Source organism: Chiloscyllium punctatum, chromosome 6 (genome assembly GCF_047496795.1).
Source record: "Chiloscyllium punctatum isolate Juve2018m chromosome 6, sChiPun1.3, whole genome shotgun sequence".
NCBI lineage: Eukaryota > Metazoa > Chordata > Chondrichthyes > Orectolobiformes > Hemiscylliidae > Chiloscyllium > Chiloscyllium punctatum.
Genome location: NC_092744.1, coordinates 82801170 through 82819203, shown reverse-complemented (window position 1 = coordinate 82819203; position 18034 = coordinate 82801170). Strand labels below are relative to the sequence as shown.

The 18034-nt window shown below is 47.8% G+C and overlaps 1 protein-coding gene across 1 annotated transcript in view; it reads left to right on the top strand.

The window, feature by feature from the left end:
• The window catches only part of LOC140478446 (unconventional myosin-VIIa-like), a 531053-nt gene that overhangs the window by 25310 nt on the left and 487709 nt on the right, over positions 1–18034 (top strand). The window contains exons 11-14 of the mRNA XM_072571711.1: positions 964–1101; positions 4347–4505; positions 10352–10444; positions 14545–14639. Of these exons, the coding sequence (XP_072427812.1) occupies positions 964–1101; positions 4347–4505; positions 10352–10444; positions 14545–14639 (485 nt within the window). The remainder of the gene's footprint in view (positions 1–963; positions 1102–4346; positions 4506–10351; positions 10445–14544; positions 14640–18034) is intronic.

Genomic DNA, 18034 nt, shown 5'->3' with positions numbered 1-18034 from the left:
GGGTGCCATCACTGACACTGAGCCAGAAACATCGAATTCATCCCACTTCAGGTATGGAAGGTGCCATTATAACGTGACTAAACCCCTGTGAATGTTTCCAACCCACACTGCCAGTGAATGGTAAGATTGGAAGAGATTCCTGGTCAGTGATTGAGATGGATAAACATTGGAACCTCTACCATTTCTATCCATGGCTCTGGGTGACAGCGTAAGTTGTACGTTGCCACAGCAACCCCAACTCCTCAGTAACCATCTTTGGATAAACGTGTGCCAGGATCCAAACAGATGCCCCAATGGGCAAGGGAAAAGCTGCACTTTAATTCAGGCAAACGATGAATTGTTTTGATCATGACAATGTGGATTAGGTTTAAAGGACATGGTTCCATTATCCCAGTGAGTCTCCTCATTGGAAGAAGACTCTTACTTGTGGCAAATCGAGACGGACAATGAGAATCGATGCACGGGGTTTAGTGCATGTGTTGTTGAAGTTGTTTAGTCATAGATTCATACAGCACAGAAACTGACCCTTTGGTCCAACCCATCCATGTTGACCAGGTTTCCCAAGCCGAACTGACCCATTTACCTGCATTTGGCCATTATCCCTCTCAACCTTTCCTATCCCTGCACCTGCTCAAACGTCTTTTAAATGTCGTGATTGTAGCTATCTTCACCAGTCCCTCTTGCAGCCCGTTCCATGTACACACTACCCTCTGAGAGCAAGATGTTTCTCAGGTCCCATCTAAATCTTTGCCCTCTCACCTTAAACCTACGCCCTCTAGTTTTTGACTCTCCTACCCTTGGGATAAAGAGCTTTGGCTAGTCACCTTATCAATATTCCTCATGATTTTATAAATCTCTATAAGGCCACCCCTCAGTCTCCAGTGAAAAACATTGCAGCCTATCCAGCCATTGTGTCGCAGCATTTATAAGCGGTCGTTAACCATATGGTAATCTACCCTACAGAAAACCGACAGCTACAAACAGTTCTCAACACTCAGCCGGCAGTTCAAGCAGTCACTGGATAGCCTCATGAAAACCCTGAGGGCTTGTCATCCCTTCTTCATCCGCTGCATCAAACCCAACGAGTACAAAAAGCCCTTGGTAAGAGACCACTGCGTTCACAAATGAAACAAAACTCTGTGTCTGGGTGCTGGAATCTGGGCAGTGACAAGGGGTCAGTTGGGGTTCTGAGTATAAATCCTGAGGTTGGTGACAGAAGTTGTTTGGAAATGTAAACTGGAAAAGGGAAATTTGCCAGATTAGTTGCTCTTTACCTCTAATAACTTAAAGGAAAAGTGGAATTATGTGTCTTTGGATTTTTTTATCTTTTTTGAACTGGCGTCTTTCAAGAAAGCTAACGGCTCAGCAACAGGAGTTGGATTGGTTGCAAGTTGCAGTTTGAGACGAGAGAGATCAATTGACATTCAGATCTTCAAGCCTGCAGCAAGTGAAATCACACCTCCTTCCCCCCCCCCCCCCCCCCCCCGCCCAACTCCCTGCTCCCACACACACCAGCTCTTTTTAATTGGAAAATAATTAACTCTCAAAGACATTGCAAAGTTAAAGAAAACTTCTAATTCAAGCCAAGACCTAGGTCCAACTGACTGGCTGCCGACTGGCTGTTGACAGCAACGTAACTTCATAGCTAGAAAATGAAAATAAAGCATGTGGGAAAGTCATCTCTTTTCTCCTTTTCGGTTGGACTGCTGGGAAGATAGCTGAACTGTGCAGCCTCTGTGTAGGGGAGTCAGTGAGGAGCCAAGAACATGTTGGATTGCTTTGAACTCAGGGAGAAGTCCTGGGAATTATAGTAGGCAGCTGAACATTGATGTCAGAAGTCCTGGGGAACTGAGAAAGTGGGAAGGTCACAGACTCTCGGCTGGACAAAACCGTGAGGGACTCGGACATTCACTCACAGGATGTGGGCCTTGCTGGCTGGGGCAGCACTCACTGCCATTCCTAGCTTCCCTTGAGAAGGTGGTAGTGAGCAGCCATCCTGAATCACTGAGGTTTTGGTGCACTAAGTACACTGTCAAATTCTGTGAGGGAAAGTTTTCCAGGGTTTTGATTCAGCCACGGTGAAGGAATGGCAATACCTTTCCAAGTCAGGATGGTAATTGGCTTTGGGAGGGGATCTTGCAGGAGGTGGTGTTCCCATGTATCTGCTGCCCTCCTCCTTCGAGATGGACGTGGTCATGGGTTTGCAAGGTGCTGTCCGAGGATGTTTGGTGAACTTCTGCGGTGTATCCACTGAGTGCTGGTGATGGTGGAAGGAATTATTTGTGGATGTAGTGCTAATCAAGTTGGTTGCTTTGTCCCAGATAGAGTCGAACTCCTTGAATTAATATTGCAGTGAGTGAGAGAGAGAGAGAGGACTCACAAGTTGTATTTGCATGATGCAACTGAGCTCCTGATTTGCAAGTATTTCACTGTTCCTTCATTGTTGCTGGATCAAAATCCTGGATCCCGTTCCTGAACGCAATTTGTGAGTGTACCTAAAGCAAACAGATCGCAGTGATTTAAGAAGGCAGCTCACCACCCCCCTTCTCAAGGGCAATAAATGCTGACCCAGCCAGCCATCCCATGTGTGAATAAAAAGCCTCTTCCAAGCCCCTCATGACTCACCCCAACAGAGAGCTTCCCACTTTCTCAGCTCCCCTTCTGACTGTGACGTTTAGCTGCTGACTAATCCCTGGGACTTCTCCCTGAGTTCAAAGCCGTCCATTTGTTCTTGGCTTCTCACGGAGTCCCCGACACTGTGCAGGTCAGCTGTCTTCCCAGCAATCCAATCTAAAACTAAAATAAGCAAGATTGGAGCGTGGGGCAGGACTGCGCGGCCCAATGAAGGGAGCTGACGGTGCAGACTTGGAGTTACCTTTGTGAATGAGGACTGGAATGTGGTTTCTGGAGTCCAGAGGGGAGTCAGGAAAGCAGGGTGATCGACCAGAATGGGAATACGCAGCACATGACAGAGCAGCTCTTAAAAGAGAGAGAATTTCAAGGCCAGATGGGGTGGCACAGTGGCTCAGTGGTTAGCACTGTTGCCTCACAGTGCCAGGGACCTGGGTTCAATCCCTGCCTCGGGTGACTATCTGTGTGGAGTTTGCACATCCTCCTCGTGTCTGTGTGGGTTTCCTCCGGTTTCCTCCCACAGCCCAAAGATGTACAGGTCAGGTGAATTGGCCATGCTAAATTGCCCATAGTGTTAGATACATGGGCGGGGGGAGGGGTGTGTGTGGGGGTGTAGGGGTGTGTGTGTGGGGGGAGGGGTGTGTGTGTGGGGGGGAGGGGTGTGTGTGTGGGGGGGAGCGGTGTGTGTGTGGGGGGGAGGGGTGTGTGGGGGGGGGGAGGGGTGTGTGTGTGGGGGGGAGGGGTGTGTGTGTGGGGGGGAGGGGTGTGTGTGTGGGGGGGAGGGGTGTGTGTGTGGGGGAGAGGGGTGTGTGTGGGGGGCAGGGGTGTGTGTGGGGGGAGGAGGGGTGTGTGTGGGGGTGTAGGGGTGTGTGTGTGGGGGGAGGGGTGTGTGTGTGGGGGGGAGGGGTGTGTGTGTGGGGGGGAGCGGTGTGTGTGTGGGGGGGGAGGGGTGTGTGTGGGGGGGAGGGGTGTGTGTGTGGGGGGGGAGGGGTGTGTGTGTGGGGGGGAGGGGTGTGTGTGTGGGGGAGAGGGGTGTGTGTGGGGGGCAGGGGTGTGTGTGGGGGGAGGAGGGGTGTGTGTGTGGGGGGGAGGGGTGTGTGTGTGGGGGGAGGGTGTGTGTGTGGGTGGGAGGGGTGTGTGGGTGGGAGGGGTGTGTGTGTGGGGGGGTGAGGGGTGTGTGTGTGGGGGGGGAGGGGTGTGTGTGGGGGGGGAGGGGGGTGTGTGTGTGGGGGGGTGAGGGGTGTGTGTGTGGGGGGGGAGGGGTGTGTGTGGGGGGGGAGGGGGGTGTGTGTGTGGGGGGGAGGGGTGTGTGTGTGTGTGTGTGTGTGTGTGTGTAGTAAACTAACTACATTAGTCAGGAGTAAATGTAGGGAAATGGGTCTGGGTGGGTTACTCTTTGGAGGGTTGATGTGGACTTGGTGGGCTGAAGGGCCTGTTTCCACACTGTAGGGAATCTAATCAGACCTATTGCAGATTGTATTATTGTTCTAATATTGTCATCAAGACTATTGTTAGTTCAAAACCATGAAATCCATGGCTTTGTGGCTTTAGTCAGTCTCCTAGAACCCACCTTTTGTCTACTTTCAACTAAAAGTTGCTGGTCACCTGCCAAATTGTAAAGTAAATTCGGAGGCCGACTCTGAGCCTGTAATACGACGATAGTTCCGTTTGAGATCTTGAAGCTTGGTTCTAATGATCTGTTCTGATCCGCCCAGCTCTTTGACCGGGAATTGTGCGTCAAGCAATTGCGGTATTCCGGAATGCAGGAGACCATTCGCATCCGCAAGTCAGGCTATCCCATTCGCTTCACCTTCATGGAGTTTGTGCAAGAGTACAAGATCCTGTTGAGACCATTGCCTCAGCAAGTGAAAGAGGTGAGTTATAGAATTGGTGTGGGTTTCTAAACCCTGGCCGTTCACCGCCAGGGCACTCTCCAATGGAATGAGACATTTTGTTGAGAAATCATTCTGGGCTGAGTACACTTTGCCTGGAAAAAGTTGTACCAAGAATCAGATTGAGCGGGAATAATCAAGAGGAATGGGACCAGAAACAGGGAAGACTTGGGAATGCTCAGACAGAATTTTTCAGAAAGTTCTAGGCTTGGCCGAGATGTTGTCATCACAGAGTCATACAGCACGGAAACAGACCCTTCGGTCCAACCTACCCATGCCGACTGGGATTCCCAGACTAAACTAGACCCATTTGCCTGAATTTGGCCCTTATTGTCTTGATAACCAGTTCCATAAAGAGGAAGGTGAACATGATAAAATCTACAGTGGAGGAAGAGAGATCGATGGAGCTGTAAAAACAGTAGGTGGAGAGTGGGAGAGGGCAGGCTGAAAAAAAGTGTTCATGAGATAAAGGAGCCACAATGAGAGGAATTTGGGAAGTCAATGGAACACACCCAATGCCCGTACAATGAGTGAATAGTTTGATGAGAAATCAGTATCTAGTTTTCCTTTCTACCAATTTTCTGGTAAACCGGGTCTTTATAGCACTGACAGTGAGGGATAAGTGGAGACTTTCAACATTGTGTGATGTTTACAAACACCAGCTAACGCAAAAGTGTTTGGTTTGCTCAGCGAGTGAACGAATGACAAAAACAGACATGGGATGGTCAGAACCCGGTGAAAAAAGTTTGCAAGGGATTCTTGACAGAAGGAACGCTGCAAATGCTTTCCAAAGTTCTCCATTATAATGTGATTTAGATGAGAAAGTAACAACTGCTTGAGAGGGAGAAAGGAGATAGAGCACAGGGAAAACACTGAGGCTGGAATCAACAGCTGCTCTTGAAGAAGTGTCAGTGAGAAGGCAGGTCCAAAGGTCTTGTTTCCTGTACTCAAACTGCCTCTCACGGTGATCCCTTACAGATAGTCTCTCAAATGCTGACCCTTCGTTCTCAGATAAGTATGAGTGAACTCTGCAAGACACTTCCTGTCCTGCCAGGGAAGGGTTTCATCACCACATTGCAGAGAAGTGAAGATTTCTGTTAAAGTAACAGACACTGCAACCCGCAGAGCTTTCTGCATTTACTGACTGTGATTTCATTCCATCTGATTACCGCTTGACATCATTTCCCGAACACCCCCTTGCCACACGGACTCTCTTCTCCCACCTGGTCAAGCCAACCTCTTACTGCCACAACATTATCATCGAGTCATGGAAACAGGCCCTTCAGCCCAACTCATCCAAGCCAACCAGGTTTCCCAAACTGTTTCCCTGTACTTGGCCCATATCCCTCTGAACCTTTCCTTTTCATGTACCTACCCAAATGTCTTTTCAATATTGCTACTGTATGTACATCTGCTACTTCCTCTGGTAGCTCACCCCATATACACATCACCCTCTGCATGAAAACGTTATCCCTCAGGTCCCTTTTAAATCTTTCCCCTTTCACCTTCAACCTTATTTTGGACTCCCCTATCCTAGGGAAAAGATCTTGGCTATCCACCCTGTCTATGCCCCTCATGATTTTACAAACCATTATAAGATCACCCCTCAGCCTCCAACACTCCAGCCTATACAGCCCATAACTCAACCCTCTAACCCTGGCAACATCCTCATAGATCTCTTCTGAACCCTCTCCAGCTTAATAGTATCCTTCCTGTAGCAAGGCGACCAGAATTGCAGATGTTATTCCAAACGTGGTCTTGTACAGCTGTAGCAGGATGTTCCAATTCCTGCGCTCAACGCTCTGACATTGTCGTCAGCAGGCTGTCAGTTTAATGGTTGACAATGTATTGATCGTGCCCTCGACACTGGAGGGGCCACGTAACACAGACAGGCAACTGTCCTTGCAGGCTGTATTATCGTGTTGTTCTGTTATTTGTGTGTCAAACGGTCACACAGTCAAAGGCTCATTTGACAGCACCTTTCAAACCCTTTGATCTCTTCCATCGAGAAGGACCAGAGTCAAAGGTCTGTGGAAACACCACCCACTGCAGGCTTCCCCCCTCAAGTGGACCATGTCCACTTGTACTTCGTCCATTACCACAACCCCACTCTGTCTGTCTGTCTGACTGACTGACTGTAGAATGATAGTCAGTTGCAAGAGGTTACTAAGAAGGGAGTAGCTACAACAGAAAGTAAATCTTTTTATAAACTTGTGGGAAATGGGTGTTGCTGGCTGGGCCTGTATTTCTTGGGGATCCCTAGTTGCCCTTGGAAGGTGGTGGTGAGCTGCCTTCATGAACTGCTGCAGTCCACCTGCTCGATTGACCCACAGTGCCACTAGAGAGGGAATTCAGCGATTTTGACCCAGCATCAGTGAAGGAATGCTGATAGATTTCCAAGTCAGGATAATGAGGGGAACACGCAGCTGGTGGTGTTCCCATGTATTTGCTGCCCTTGTCCTTCTCTGTGGAAGTTTGGAAGGTGCTGTCTAAGGATCTTTGTTGAAGTTCTGCAGTGCAGCCTGTAGATAGTATACACCTTCTACTACTGAGCAACAGCAGTGGAGGGAGTGGATGCTTGTGGATATGGTGCCAATAAGGAGGCTGCTTTGTCCTGGATGGTGTCAGGTTTCTTGACTGTTGGTGGAGCTGCACCCATCCAGGCAAGTGGCACCTGTCAGGGCTCACTGGGATAGCGGTGTTGGAAATCAAGTCTTGTTATTCCCAGAGTTGTGAGAAAAAGTCAAATATTATTTTAAAAATGCAGAATTCCCTCGTTTACCTGTAGAGCGAGATTGGCAAAAAGCATGGACCAGATTTCTGTACTTAACAAAAATGGATAGTTATTACAAGTAATTAGACTCTAGCACCAGCTGAACAATCATGAACTGTTGACATAACTCTCCGACTGAAAACACTAATCCCCTTAAAAACCACCCCTTTACGCACATGCACAGACACACATAAACAAAAATACTCATGCAGGCAGACACACACAGTCACACCTATAGATATGCACATATACACTGAAAGACTGGAGCGATTGGGCTTGTATACCCTTGAGTTTAGAAGACTGAGAGGGGATCTGATTGAGACGTTTAAGATTATAAAAGGATTGGACACTCTGGAGGCAGGAAACATTTTTCCGCTGATGGGTGAGTGCCGAACCAGAGGACACAGCTTAAAAATATGGGGTAGACCATTTAGGACAGAGATGAGGAGAAACTTCTTCACCCAGAGAGTGGTGGCTGTGTGGAATGCTCTGCCCCAGAGGGCAGTGGAGGCCCAGTCTCTGGATTCATTTAAGAAAGAGTTGGATAGAGCTCTCAAGGGTAGTGGAATCAAGGGTTATGGAGATAAGGCAGGAACAGGATACTGATTAAGGATGATCAGCCATGATCATATTGAACAGTGGTGCAGGCTCGAAGGGCAGAATGGCCTACTCCTGCACCTATTGTCTATATAGACACACATGAATACGGGCACACGCGCATGGACAGATGCATAAACACAGACACACACAATGCATACACAGACACGCGCACATATACCCAGACATACATACATGCAAATAAAAAAAAACATCGGTGCTATGGATGGAGGGAAAGATGGGAAAGCAGTCCAGTGGTCCTGCTCACAGGATTGCTGAGATAATTATTCTGCTGATCAGAATGCTGATTCTCAATCTCCCTACTCTGGAAACTTTCATTGTTTTCCCCACCTGGTATGGGGGAACCTGATCACAGTCATTGGTTAAAAGTCTCAGCTTACAGCAACTGCTGAAGGAAAGATAAATTGATTTTCTTCAGACTTACAGTGGCTTTTATGGTAGGGAACAGTAGAACAGAGAGACCTAGAGGTTTTGGTACGTAATTCCTTGAAGTTTGCATCACGTATAAACAGAGTGGATAAGAAAGCTTGTTGCATACTTAGCTTCATTGCTCACTCCTTTGAGTACAGGAGTTGGGACATCACGTAGGGGATTTCCAAGATTAGGAGGCATATTTTCAAGGTGACATGAGAAAGAGGGGCAACGTTTTACATCGACAGTGGTTTGTGTGTGGAATGAACTGCCCGAGGAAATGGTGGGTGCAGACACAGTTACAGTGCTTAAAGGACATTTAGATAAATACGTAAATAAGCGCTGAAAATGTGTTGCTGGAAAAGCGCAGCAGGTCAGGCAGCATCCAAGGAGCAGGAGAATCGACATTTCGGGTATAAGCTCTTCTTCAGGAATCCCCTTATGCCCGAAACGTCGATTCTCCTGTTCCTTGGATGCTGCCTGACCTACTGCGCTTTTCCAGCAACACATATTCAGCTCTGATCTACAGTATCTGCAGTCCTCACTTTCTCCTCAAATACGTAAATAAGAAAGGTTTGGGGGGATATAGGCCAGGAGCAGGTAGGTGGGGCTAGATTTGTTTGGGATTATGGAGAATTATTTGCAGTTCTAGTCACTTGGTTATAGGGAGGATATTATTAAGCTAGAGACTGGTTGCATTGAAGAGTCTGCTTCTGTGCTGGATGACTCTGTGCCTCTACTGTAGAGTTAAGATGGTTTCTCACCATATTTTTCACAGCCCCAAGCTATTCATTTATCTTCGAACCAGTAACATAACTGTTGGCAGGCAGAGGGCCTTTGCCATTGATCATTGGTCACTCCTCCACAGACCAATTATAACTTGTTGCTGGCCAAACCTCCATCTGTACACCATCCCTCCACTCCAGTTCATCTGCAAACTACACTTCGATCACTGTTGGAACCAGCAGCAATGCAACAGTGTTCATAGTGAGTGCCAGGTGACTTGCTTTCAAAAACATGCAATAATCCTTCTGAAATCCTTGCTTTTTAAACAGTTCTTTCCTCAATTCAATCCACAATTACAGCTACAGAAAAACATTTTATAAAAAGACCACGGTTTTGACACACCCCAGGCCTGTGGCCAGGTTTTTGGGGGGGATCTCCAGGTGAGTTTCTCTCTTCAGTGTTCCTGACCTCTGACCTGCTGCTGCTGCTGCTGCAGCCATTGTGCTTTATGTGGTAAATCCAGTGAGTTTCGGATCAATGGTAGCCCCCAGATGTTGATAGCGGGGGATTCGGAGGTGGCATGTGATTTGTTATTGTTACAAGATACGGTGAATTTGACTCAGGGTCCTTCTGCATGACCTAACTTGTGATCTTCAGTTATCCCTATTGTGCAGAAATATGGTACCACAGAAGCACATGCCTCTGAGCTCTTACATGATGTTTTTCCAATGTTCCACGTAGGCCTGTTTGTGGGTTCCTCTGTGTTAGTCTAAATGTTTAGCCTCAACCACCACACTGTCCCACATCCTCATTTCTGTCTGTTTCAGTTCATCTTCTACATGTTCCTGTTCCCACTATGTCTGTAACTTTCACCCTGAGGCAGCGCGAGCTGTCTCTTTCCGAACTGTGGGGAAGTGTATGGCTGAGCAGGGTTTAATAATATCCTCTTTAAGAACTGGTGTTCTCCATGGAGGTGACATTATTAAAGTGAGGAGCAGGAGCAAGTGTAGACTGCAGTGCCTTTCAAACCTGCTCTGAGGTTGTTGGTCAGACCAGAGTCCTCCCTATTTTAACATTCAAGCTTCCACCTGGGTAGTAAGCCCACAGAGGAATTTCCAGCCATTAGCAACAATTTGAGGTCGGAATTGCTATAGAAGTGCAACTAATTCCCAATGGAGCCACTGCCCACAGTTTGTGACATCTCATTCCCAATCTCTCTGTGCGAGTGAGCAGCCTTATCCCAATGTCACTGATGTTTCTCTCCCTCTGTGAATCACACTTTCCCTCTGTCCATTTGCAGGAGGTCGCCCACTTGCGTTGCAAAGAGATTGCCAAATCCGTGCTCGGAACTGACGGGGACTGGAAGATAGGGAGGACGAAGATCTTCCTCAAGGTGATGTAGAAAGCGATGGCTTTGAAGAGTTTGTGTGTATTACAAAGGTCCCTGTTCTCCTCCAGGCCAGTCTGTCTACGTTTATGTAAAGCTGGGAGACCCATGGCAGTGAGAGGCATCAAGATCCCAAGAGATTAAATCACAGCCCCACCCACACAAAGCATTCCCCCCCAACCCCTCCACCTCCCCTCCCGCAAGCTGGTTAGCTGAAGGTTCTGAAGCATCAAGTTTGAATCTGAATGGTCTGGCTTGCTATAGGATGTGAGAGTTCAGTCCATTGTGTTCAGGTCACCATCTTGCCATCACACTATAGGGGAAAAGCCATGGAATTACATGGGACTGCCAACATTCTCCTGTCGTGCCCTTCCATTCCTGTCTCTTGTTGGGATTCCCGAAGGAGTTAGGTTAAAACCACCCTCAGAGCAAACTTTGCTGCATTGCTCTCCCCTCTCCCTACCCATCCCCTCCACCAGCCCTCCCACTGCCCCCTCCTGCATTGTGCCCCTGACCCCAGTTCCTTCAGTTCACCATTGTCCCTTTCTCCCCTGTGAGTGATGAAGAGGACATAAGGAGCTTATAAATGGATAGGTTCAGTGAGTGGGCAAAGATCTGACAAATGGAGAATAATATGGGAAAGTGTGAAATTGTCCACTTTGGCAGAAGGAATAAAAAAAAGAAGCATGTTTTCGAAATGGCGAGATGTTGCAGAGCTCTGAGATGCAGAGGGATCTGGGTGTCCTAGTGCAAGGTTAGTCTGCAAGTACAGCAAGTTATCGGGAAAGCTAGTAGAATGTTATTGTTATTGTGTGGGGAATTGAACGTCAGAATAGGGAGGTTATGCTTCAGTTATGCAGGAACCACATTGGGATTGCTGTGTGTAGAGAGGGAGAGCTAGAGGCATTTCTTCCCCACTGCCTGCTGGGAATCTTTCCAATTTGGACTCTCTGTTTGGCGCATTTAACTGCATCTTGAAATTGTGGACTATTCTTATCTACACAAACCTTTTACGATACCGGCATAGGAGTACATTAGATCATTAAAAGATGCAGGAAAGAATCCCCCACTACATCACACTGGGGCCAGAATCACACCATAATTCTATTAGATTTAAAATAATGATGGAAAAAGATAGACCAGATCTAAAAGTTGAAGTTCTAAATCGGAGAAGGGCCAATTTTGTCGGTATTAGGCAAGAACTTTCAAAAGCTGTTTGGGGGCAGATGTTCACAGGTAAAGGGACAGCTGGAAAATGGGAAGCCTTCAGAAATGAGATAACAAGAATCCAGAGAAAGTATATTCCTGTCAGGGTGAAAGGGAAGGCTGGTAGGTATAGGGAATGCTGGATGACTAAAGAAATTGAGGGTTTGGTTAAGAAAAAGAAGGAGCATATGTCAGGTATAGACAGGATGGATCGAGTGAATCCTTAGAAGAGTATAAACAAAGTAAGAATATACTTAAGAGGGAAATCAGGAGGGCAAAACGGGGACATGAGATAGCTTTGGCAAATAGAATTAAGGAGAATCCAAAGGGTTTTTACAAATATATTAAGGACAAAAGGGTAACTAGGGAGAGAATAGGGCCCCTCAAAGATCAGCAAGGTGGCCTTTGTGTGGAGCTGGAGGAGATGGGGGAGATACTAAATGAATATTTTGCATCAGTATTTACCGTGGAAAAGCTTATGGAAGATATAGAATATAGGGAAATAGATGGTGACACCTTGCAAAATGTGCAGATTACAGAGGAGGAAGTGCTGGATGTCTTGAAGCGGTTAAAGGTGGATAAATCCCCAGGACCTGATCAGGTGTACCTGAGAACTCTGTGGGAAGCTAGAGAAGTGATTGCTGGGCCCCTTGCTGAGATATTTGTATCATCGATAGTCACTGGTGAGATGCCGGAAGACTGGAGGTTGGTAAATGTGGTGCCACTGTTTAAGAAGGGTGGTAAGGACAAGCCAGGGATCTCTAGACCAGTGAGCCTGACGTCAATGATGGGCAAGTTGTTGGAGGGAATCCTGAGGGGCAGGATATACATGTATTTGGAAAGGCAAGGACTGATTCGGGATAGTCAACATGGCTTTGTGCGTGGAAAATCATGTCTCACAAACTTGATTGAGTTTTTTGAAGAAGTAACAAAGAAGATTGATGAGGGCAGAGTGGTAGATGTGATCTATATGGACTTCAGTAAGGCATTTGACAAGGTTCCCCATGGGAGACTGGTTAGCAAGGTTAGATCTCACGGAATACAGGGAGAACTAGTCATTTGGATACAGAACTGGCTCAAAGGTAGAAGACAGAGGGTGGTGGTAGAGGGTTGTTTTTCAGACTGGAGGCCTGTGACCAGTGGAGTGCCACAAGGAAAGACTTGAAAGGGTTCAGAAAAGATTTACAAGGATGTTGCCAGGGTTGGAGGATTTGACCTGTAGGGAGAGGCTGAACAGGCTGGGGCTGTTTTCCCTGGAGCGTCGGAGGCTGAGGGTTGAACTTATAGAGGTTTACAAAATCATGAAGGGCATGGATAGGATAAATAGACAAAGTCTTTTCCCTGGGGTGGGGGAGTCCAGAACTAGATGGCATAGGTTTAGGGTGAGAGGGGAAAGATATAAAAGAGACCTAAGGGGCAACTTGTTCACACAGAGGGTGGTATGTTACAATTGCAACATTTAAGGGGCATTTGGATGGGTATATGAATAGGAAGGGTTTGGAGGGATATGGGCGGGGTGCCGGCAGGTGGGACTAGATGGGTTGGGATATCTGGTCGGTTTGGACCGAAGGGTCTGTTTCCATCCTGTACATCTCTATGACTCTATGGCTATATTTGTCTGGTCCAGCAGATGTCTGATGTCATTTCGTCAGAGAGTGCATCAGAGCCTATAAGGTCAGAAGGCACTGTGCCAAACCCCAGACATCAAGCCTCACGCTCCAGACCCCAATCCTCAGGCCCCAGGCCTCAAACTCTCGGCCCAAGCCTTGGGCCCCGGGCTCCAAGACTCAGGCCTCAAGTACAAACCCCCAAGCCCCAAGCCTTAGGCCCCAGGCCTCAAGCCTCAAAGCTCCAAACCCTAGGCCCCAGGCTCCAAGCCCCAAGTCCCAAAGCCGCAGACCCCAGGCCCCAGGCCCCAGGCCCCAGGCTCTAGGCTCCAGGCTCCAAAGCCTGGACTGGAACTTGAGACCTGGCAAGTGTGTGGCTGTTGAGGACAGACCTACCACACTCAAACAGGCTGAGTGAGAATGGACAAGGCTGAGGGCAGGGATGCCCGACATTAGGGAGTTTGACATTTGGGCCCTCAGTAAACGAGTGAAAGCCTGACTTTAATACATCACCTTTCATAACCTCAGGACATCTTGGGGTGCAGTCACTGTTATAGATAACGTAACATGTGCACAGCAAGATCCCACAGACAGCAACAGCGATAACGACTGGATACTGGGCGAGGAGTGAATATTGACCTCGACACCAGGGATAACTCCTCCATTCACCTTGGGAACCTTTCTATGTTGCCTTGTGTGTTTGCCTGATGGGACAGACAGGATCTCAGTTCAATGTGCCACCCAAGAGACAGCACCTCTGGCAGTACAGTGCACCCTCAGTGCTGTCCCACAGTATCCGCCCATGGTGAACATGCTGAGGGCAAAGCCTTGTTACTCTGGCCTGTATTTCAGAGGCTGGAAGTTGGGGATAACACAGTGTAATCCTCATCTCTCGCTCAACCATAACTGGCACCTGCCAACCCACAGTGAGTTCCCCACAGGGGAAGAGGTTAAATCCCATCCAGTCATAACATTGACACCTAATTCAAAATCATGGCTGTGTTAAAGGCTTTGAAAGAGGCTGACCCTATTTGGCACCAAGTTCTCAAACTTACTCCACCTTTGCAGTAGTTCCAAATAAAGAAATCCACTGCTGACCTCAGCTTCCATGACAGGGCCCAGTGATCCTGGGGCACAATGAGACTTCTTTCTCTTGGCGTGAGAGGTCCCCACGCTCTACAAAGTCCACCAGTCGGCCAAAGTCCTGTCTTGAACTCCTTGCATCTCTGCTCCTCTCTCCCACCTTGCGCTGTCTGCCCTCTGCAGTCCTTCAACGCTCTGCTTTCTCTGCAGGAGAATGACCACTTGTTCCTGACGCTCGAGCGAGACAGGGTCTTGACAGCGAGAGCCACATTGATTCTGAAAGTTTTGCGTGGGTTCAAAGACAGGTGGGTTGCAACAACTGCGCTTGCCCGCTCTCCCCCCAGAAATACCTACAGCTCCATTTGCACTCTGCTCTTTTGTTTTGTACACTGCGTTCTGCACAATGCATTCTGCCCCTGTGTTGATTCTTTATCAGTTGTAGCATAGAGGTTAAGAATGGGCAGGTTATAATGCAGCTGCGTGAAATTCAAGTTGGACCCTAGCTTTGAGTGCATTCTGGCATTAACTCAGATCATGGCTGTTAGATTTTAACCACAATTCTGCACTCCTGCATGTCCCCGATAATCTTCCATCCCCCTGAGTAAATCAAGAAATCTCTCTGTCTCATCTGGGATCTATGCATCCCCGTGAGTGAATCACAGGTTAGGATGCAGGTACCGCAGCTAACCAGGAAAACTAATCAAATATTATGTTCAATGTAAGAGAAAGGAAGGTTATGCTTTAGTTTTAGAGGGCATTGATGACACTGCATCTGGAGTATAGTGTACAGTATTGGTCACCGTACTCACAGGAGGACGTTAGTGAGCTGGAAACAGTTCAGGGAGGTCTTACTTGGCTAATACTTGGAATAGCTGAAAATGTGTTGCTGGAAAAGCGCAGCAGGTCAGGCAGCATCCAAGGAGCAGGAGAATCGATGTTTCGGGCATCAGCCCTTCTTCCGGAATAATTCCTGAAGAAGGGCTGATGCCCGAAACGCCGATTCTCCTGCTCCTTGGATGCTGCCTGACCTGCTGCGCTTTTCCAGCAACACATTTTTCAGCTCTGATCTCCAGCGTCTGCAGTCCTCACTTTCTCCTCTAATACTTGGAATAAGTGGATTGCCTTGTGAGGAAACGCTGGCCAAGGAAGGCCTGTATCCTCTGGACTTTAGAAGAATCAGAGGCGACTTATTGAAACATCTCGGATCCTGAGGGGACTTGACAGAATAGGTGTGGAAAGGATGTTTCCTGTTGTGAGAGAATCTGGAACTCAGGGTCAGAGTTTACAAATACAGAGGCGTCCATTTGAAACCGAGCTGAGGAAACATGTTTTCTCTCAGCTGGTTGGGAGTCCTTGAGTTCCTCTTCCTCAAAAGGCAGTGGATGAATAATCATCAAATGATTTTAAAATAGTGGGAGGTAGATTCTTGACAACTAAGGGGCTGGAAGATTATCAAGAAAATGCAAGAAAATGGAGCTGAGGTTAAAATCGGATCCTGCCCTGGTTTTATTGAATGGGGGAAGCAGGGTTTGAGGGGTGTTCCTTGTTAGCATGATGCTCTGCAGTTCTGGTCATCGCACGGCAGGAAAGATGTGAGAGGGTCCAGAGGAGATTTCTGAAGATGTTGCCAGAACTGGCAAACGTTAGTTACATTGTCTTAAATCCTGCCGCCTGAAAACCGGAACTGTCTGAAAACCAGTCATTTTACTCTTGGGAGGTGTGGGTGTTACCCCCAAAACGGATTAAGTGCAGGATTGAAGAAGCCATTCTCCAGCTGGTCTTGGAAGACAGAGTCAGTGAGAACTGTACTGTTCACTGACCTTGAGTCCTTTGCGATGCTTTAAGATCAAGGTGTGCCGCAGCCCTCCCTCATCACTCAGCACAGGGCTGCCTGCTCCACTGTTGGGATAGAGTCGATAAGAGGATCCCCCTCCATAAAGGTCTGCAAACACGGCGCATTCACCTTCGAGTCCACGCTGGAGCACCATCCCGTGCACTGTTTGCGACATATTAAAACATCATCGGACTCACTTTGTGAGCCTTGTCAAGAACCTTCCTGGAAATGGAGTTGGTTCCATTAACTCCTTCTCATCAACACTGGAATCTATGCGTATTCAATTCCACTAAACCCCAGAGTCTGGGCCCACAGCAACACAGGGTGTTGCCCTGCTGAGTGGTAACGAACCTCTGGTAATGCTGCTTTCTGCTCTCAGCGCTGCACTCATAGAATCCCTACAGTGTGGATAGAGGCCATTAGGCCTACAGAGTCTACACCAACTCTCGGAAGAGCATCCCACCCAGACACATCTCCCTACCCTATCCCTGTAACCCTGCATTCCCCATGGCTAACCCACCCGGCCTTCGCATCCCTGGACACAATGGGCAATTTACCATGGGCCAATCCACCTGACCACACTCTTTGGACTGTGGGAGGAAACCGGAGCGCACACAGAGGAGACCCACACAGACACAAACAGGCGCTCGAGGGTGGGATCAAATCCGGTCCCTGGTGCTGTGAAGCAGCAGTGCTAACCACTGAGCCACCGTGCCACCCATTTGATAACATCACATGACAACAGAAAACCTGTCAGTCCCTCCAACCGAATGATGGGTATTACAAAACACAGCAAAATCCAGTCTTGGACCAGACACAGTCCTGGTCCCTACGGGTTCCAGATTTCAGACATAAAGTATAAGGTAGGATTGGAAAGGCTGTAATTGGTTTCACTGAGACAGAGTAAGCCCAGGGGTGATGTAAATGAGGTGTATTATGAGGGAGTTAGATTGAATTAATGGGCTATATAGATCAGAGAGTTAGTGGATGGAGTAGAGCAGGGTTGTGTTAAGATGTTTCACCCAGATGGTTTTAGGGATATGGAACACTCTGCCTGAAAGGAATGCTGAGGTGGAAATTCTCACCACACCTGAAAATGGACTTGAATTTCTACCTGAAGAGCTGTGTCCAGCTGATTACAGAGTGAGTGAGGGAAGGTGAGATTAGAGCCTTGCATTGACCAGTGCAGATCCGATGGGCTCAATGGCCTTTTTCGTTGCCTAAATCCTGTGTGATGTGTGAGAGAGAGAGAGAGAGAGAGCAAACAAAGCAAGCCAAGAGGAAAGGCAGTGTGTGGAATAGTATCACTCAATACATAGCACCATCAACGACATCAGCTACAGGTAAATAATAAACACAACACTGTCAGCAAAGATTCCAGCTGACGTATGAACCAAAGGGATTGATATAAATAAAGGTGCTTTATACGCTGAGAGAGTGTGCACAGATTAGACTGGTCACGTTGTAGCAGTGGAAGGTGGTAGTTATTAATCATCTACTTCAAAGTGTCAATGGCAGCGGGGTAAGATGGCTATCCAGTTGACATCCCAGCATGCACTGCTTAAGGACATGTGATGGCAGTCTGCACCCAAACCACCTACAGAACTGGGTATTAACTTCACTGCATTGTCTTCACAGTTGGAGATTTTTGAGTAAAGAGTTTTATTATTGACCTACTAATGTTAACATCACTGTCATGAGCAATATCATTTGAATCTATAACACCAGTTCTCTCTTCTCCGGAGTCAATACCACCCTGATGTCAACATCTCTCACCTGACTCCAATAGCTTCCACTGATTTCATCATCAAAATCTGTCAATGCCTCAAGATCTCTTTTGATCTGAGTGTCCAACTGACCTCAGTT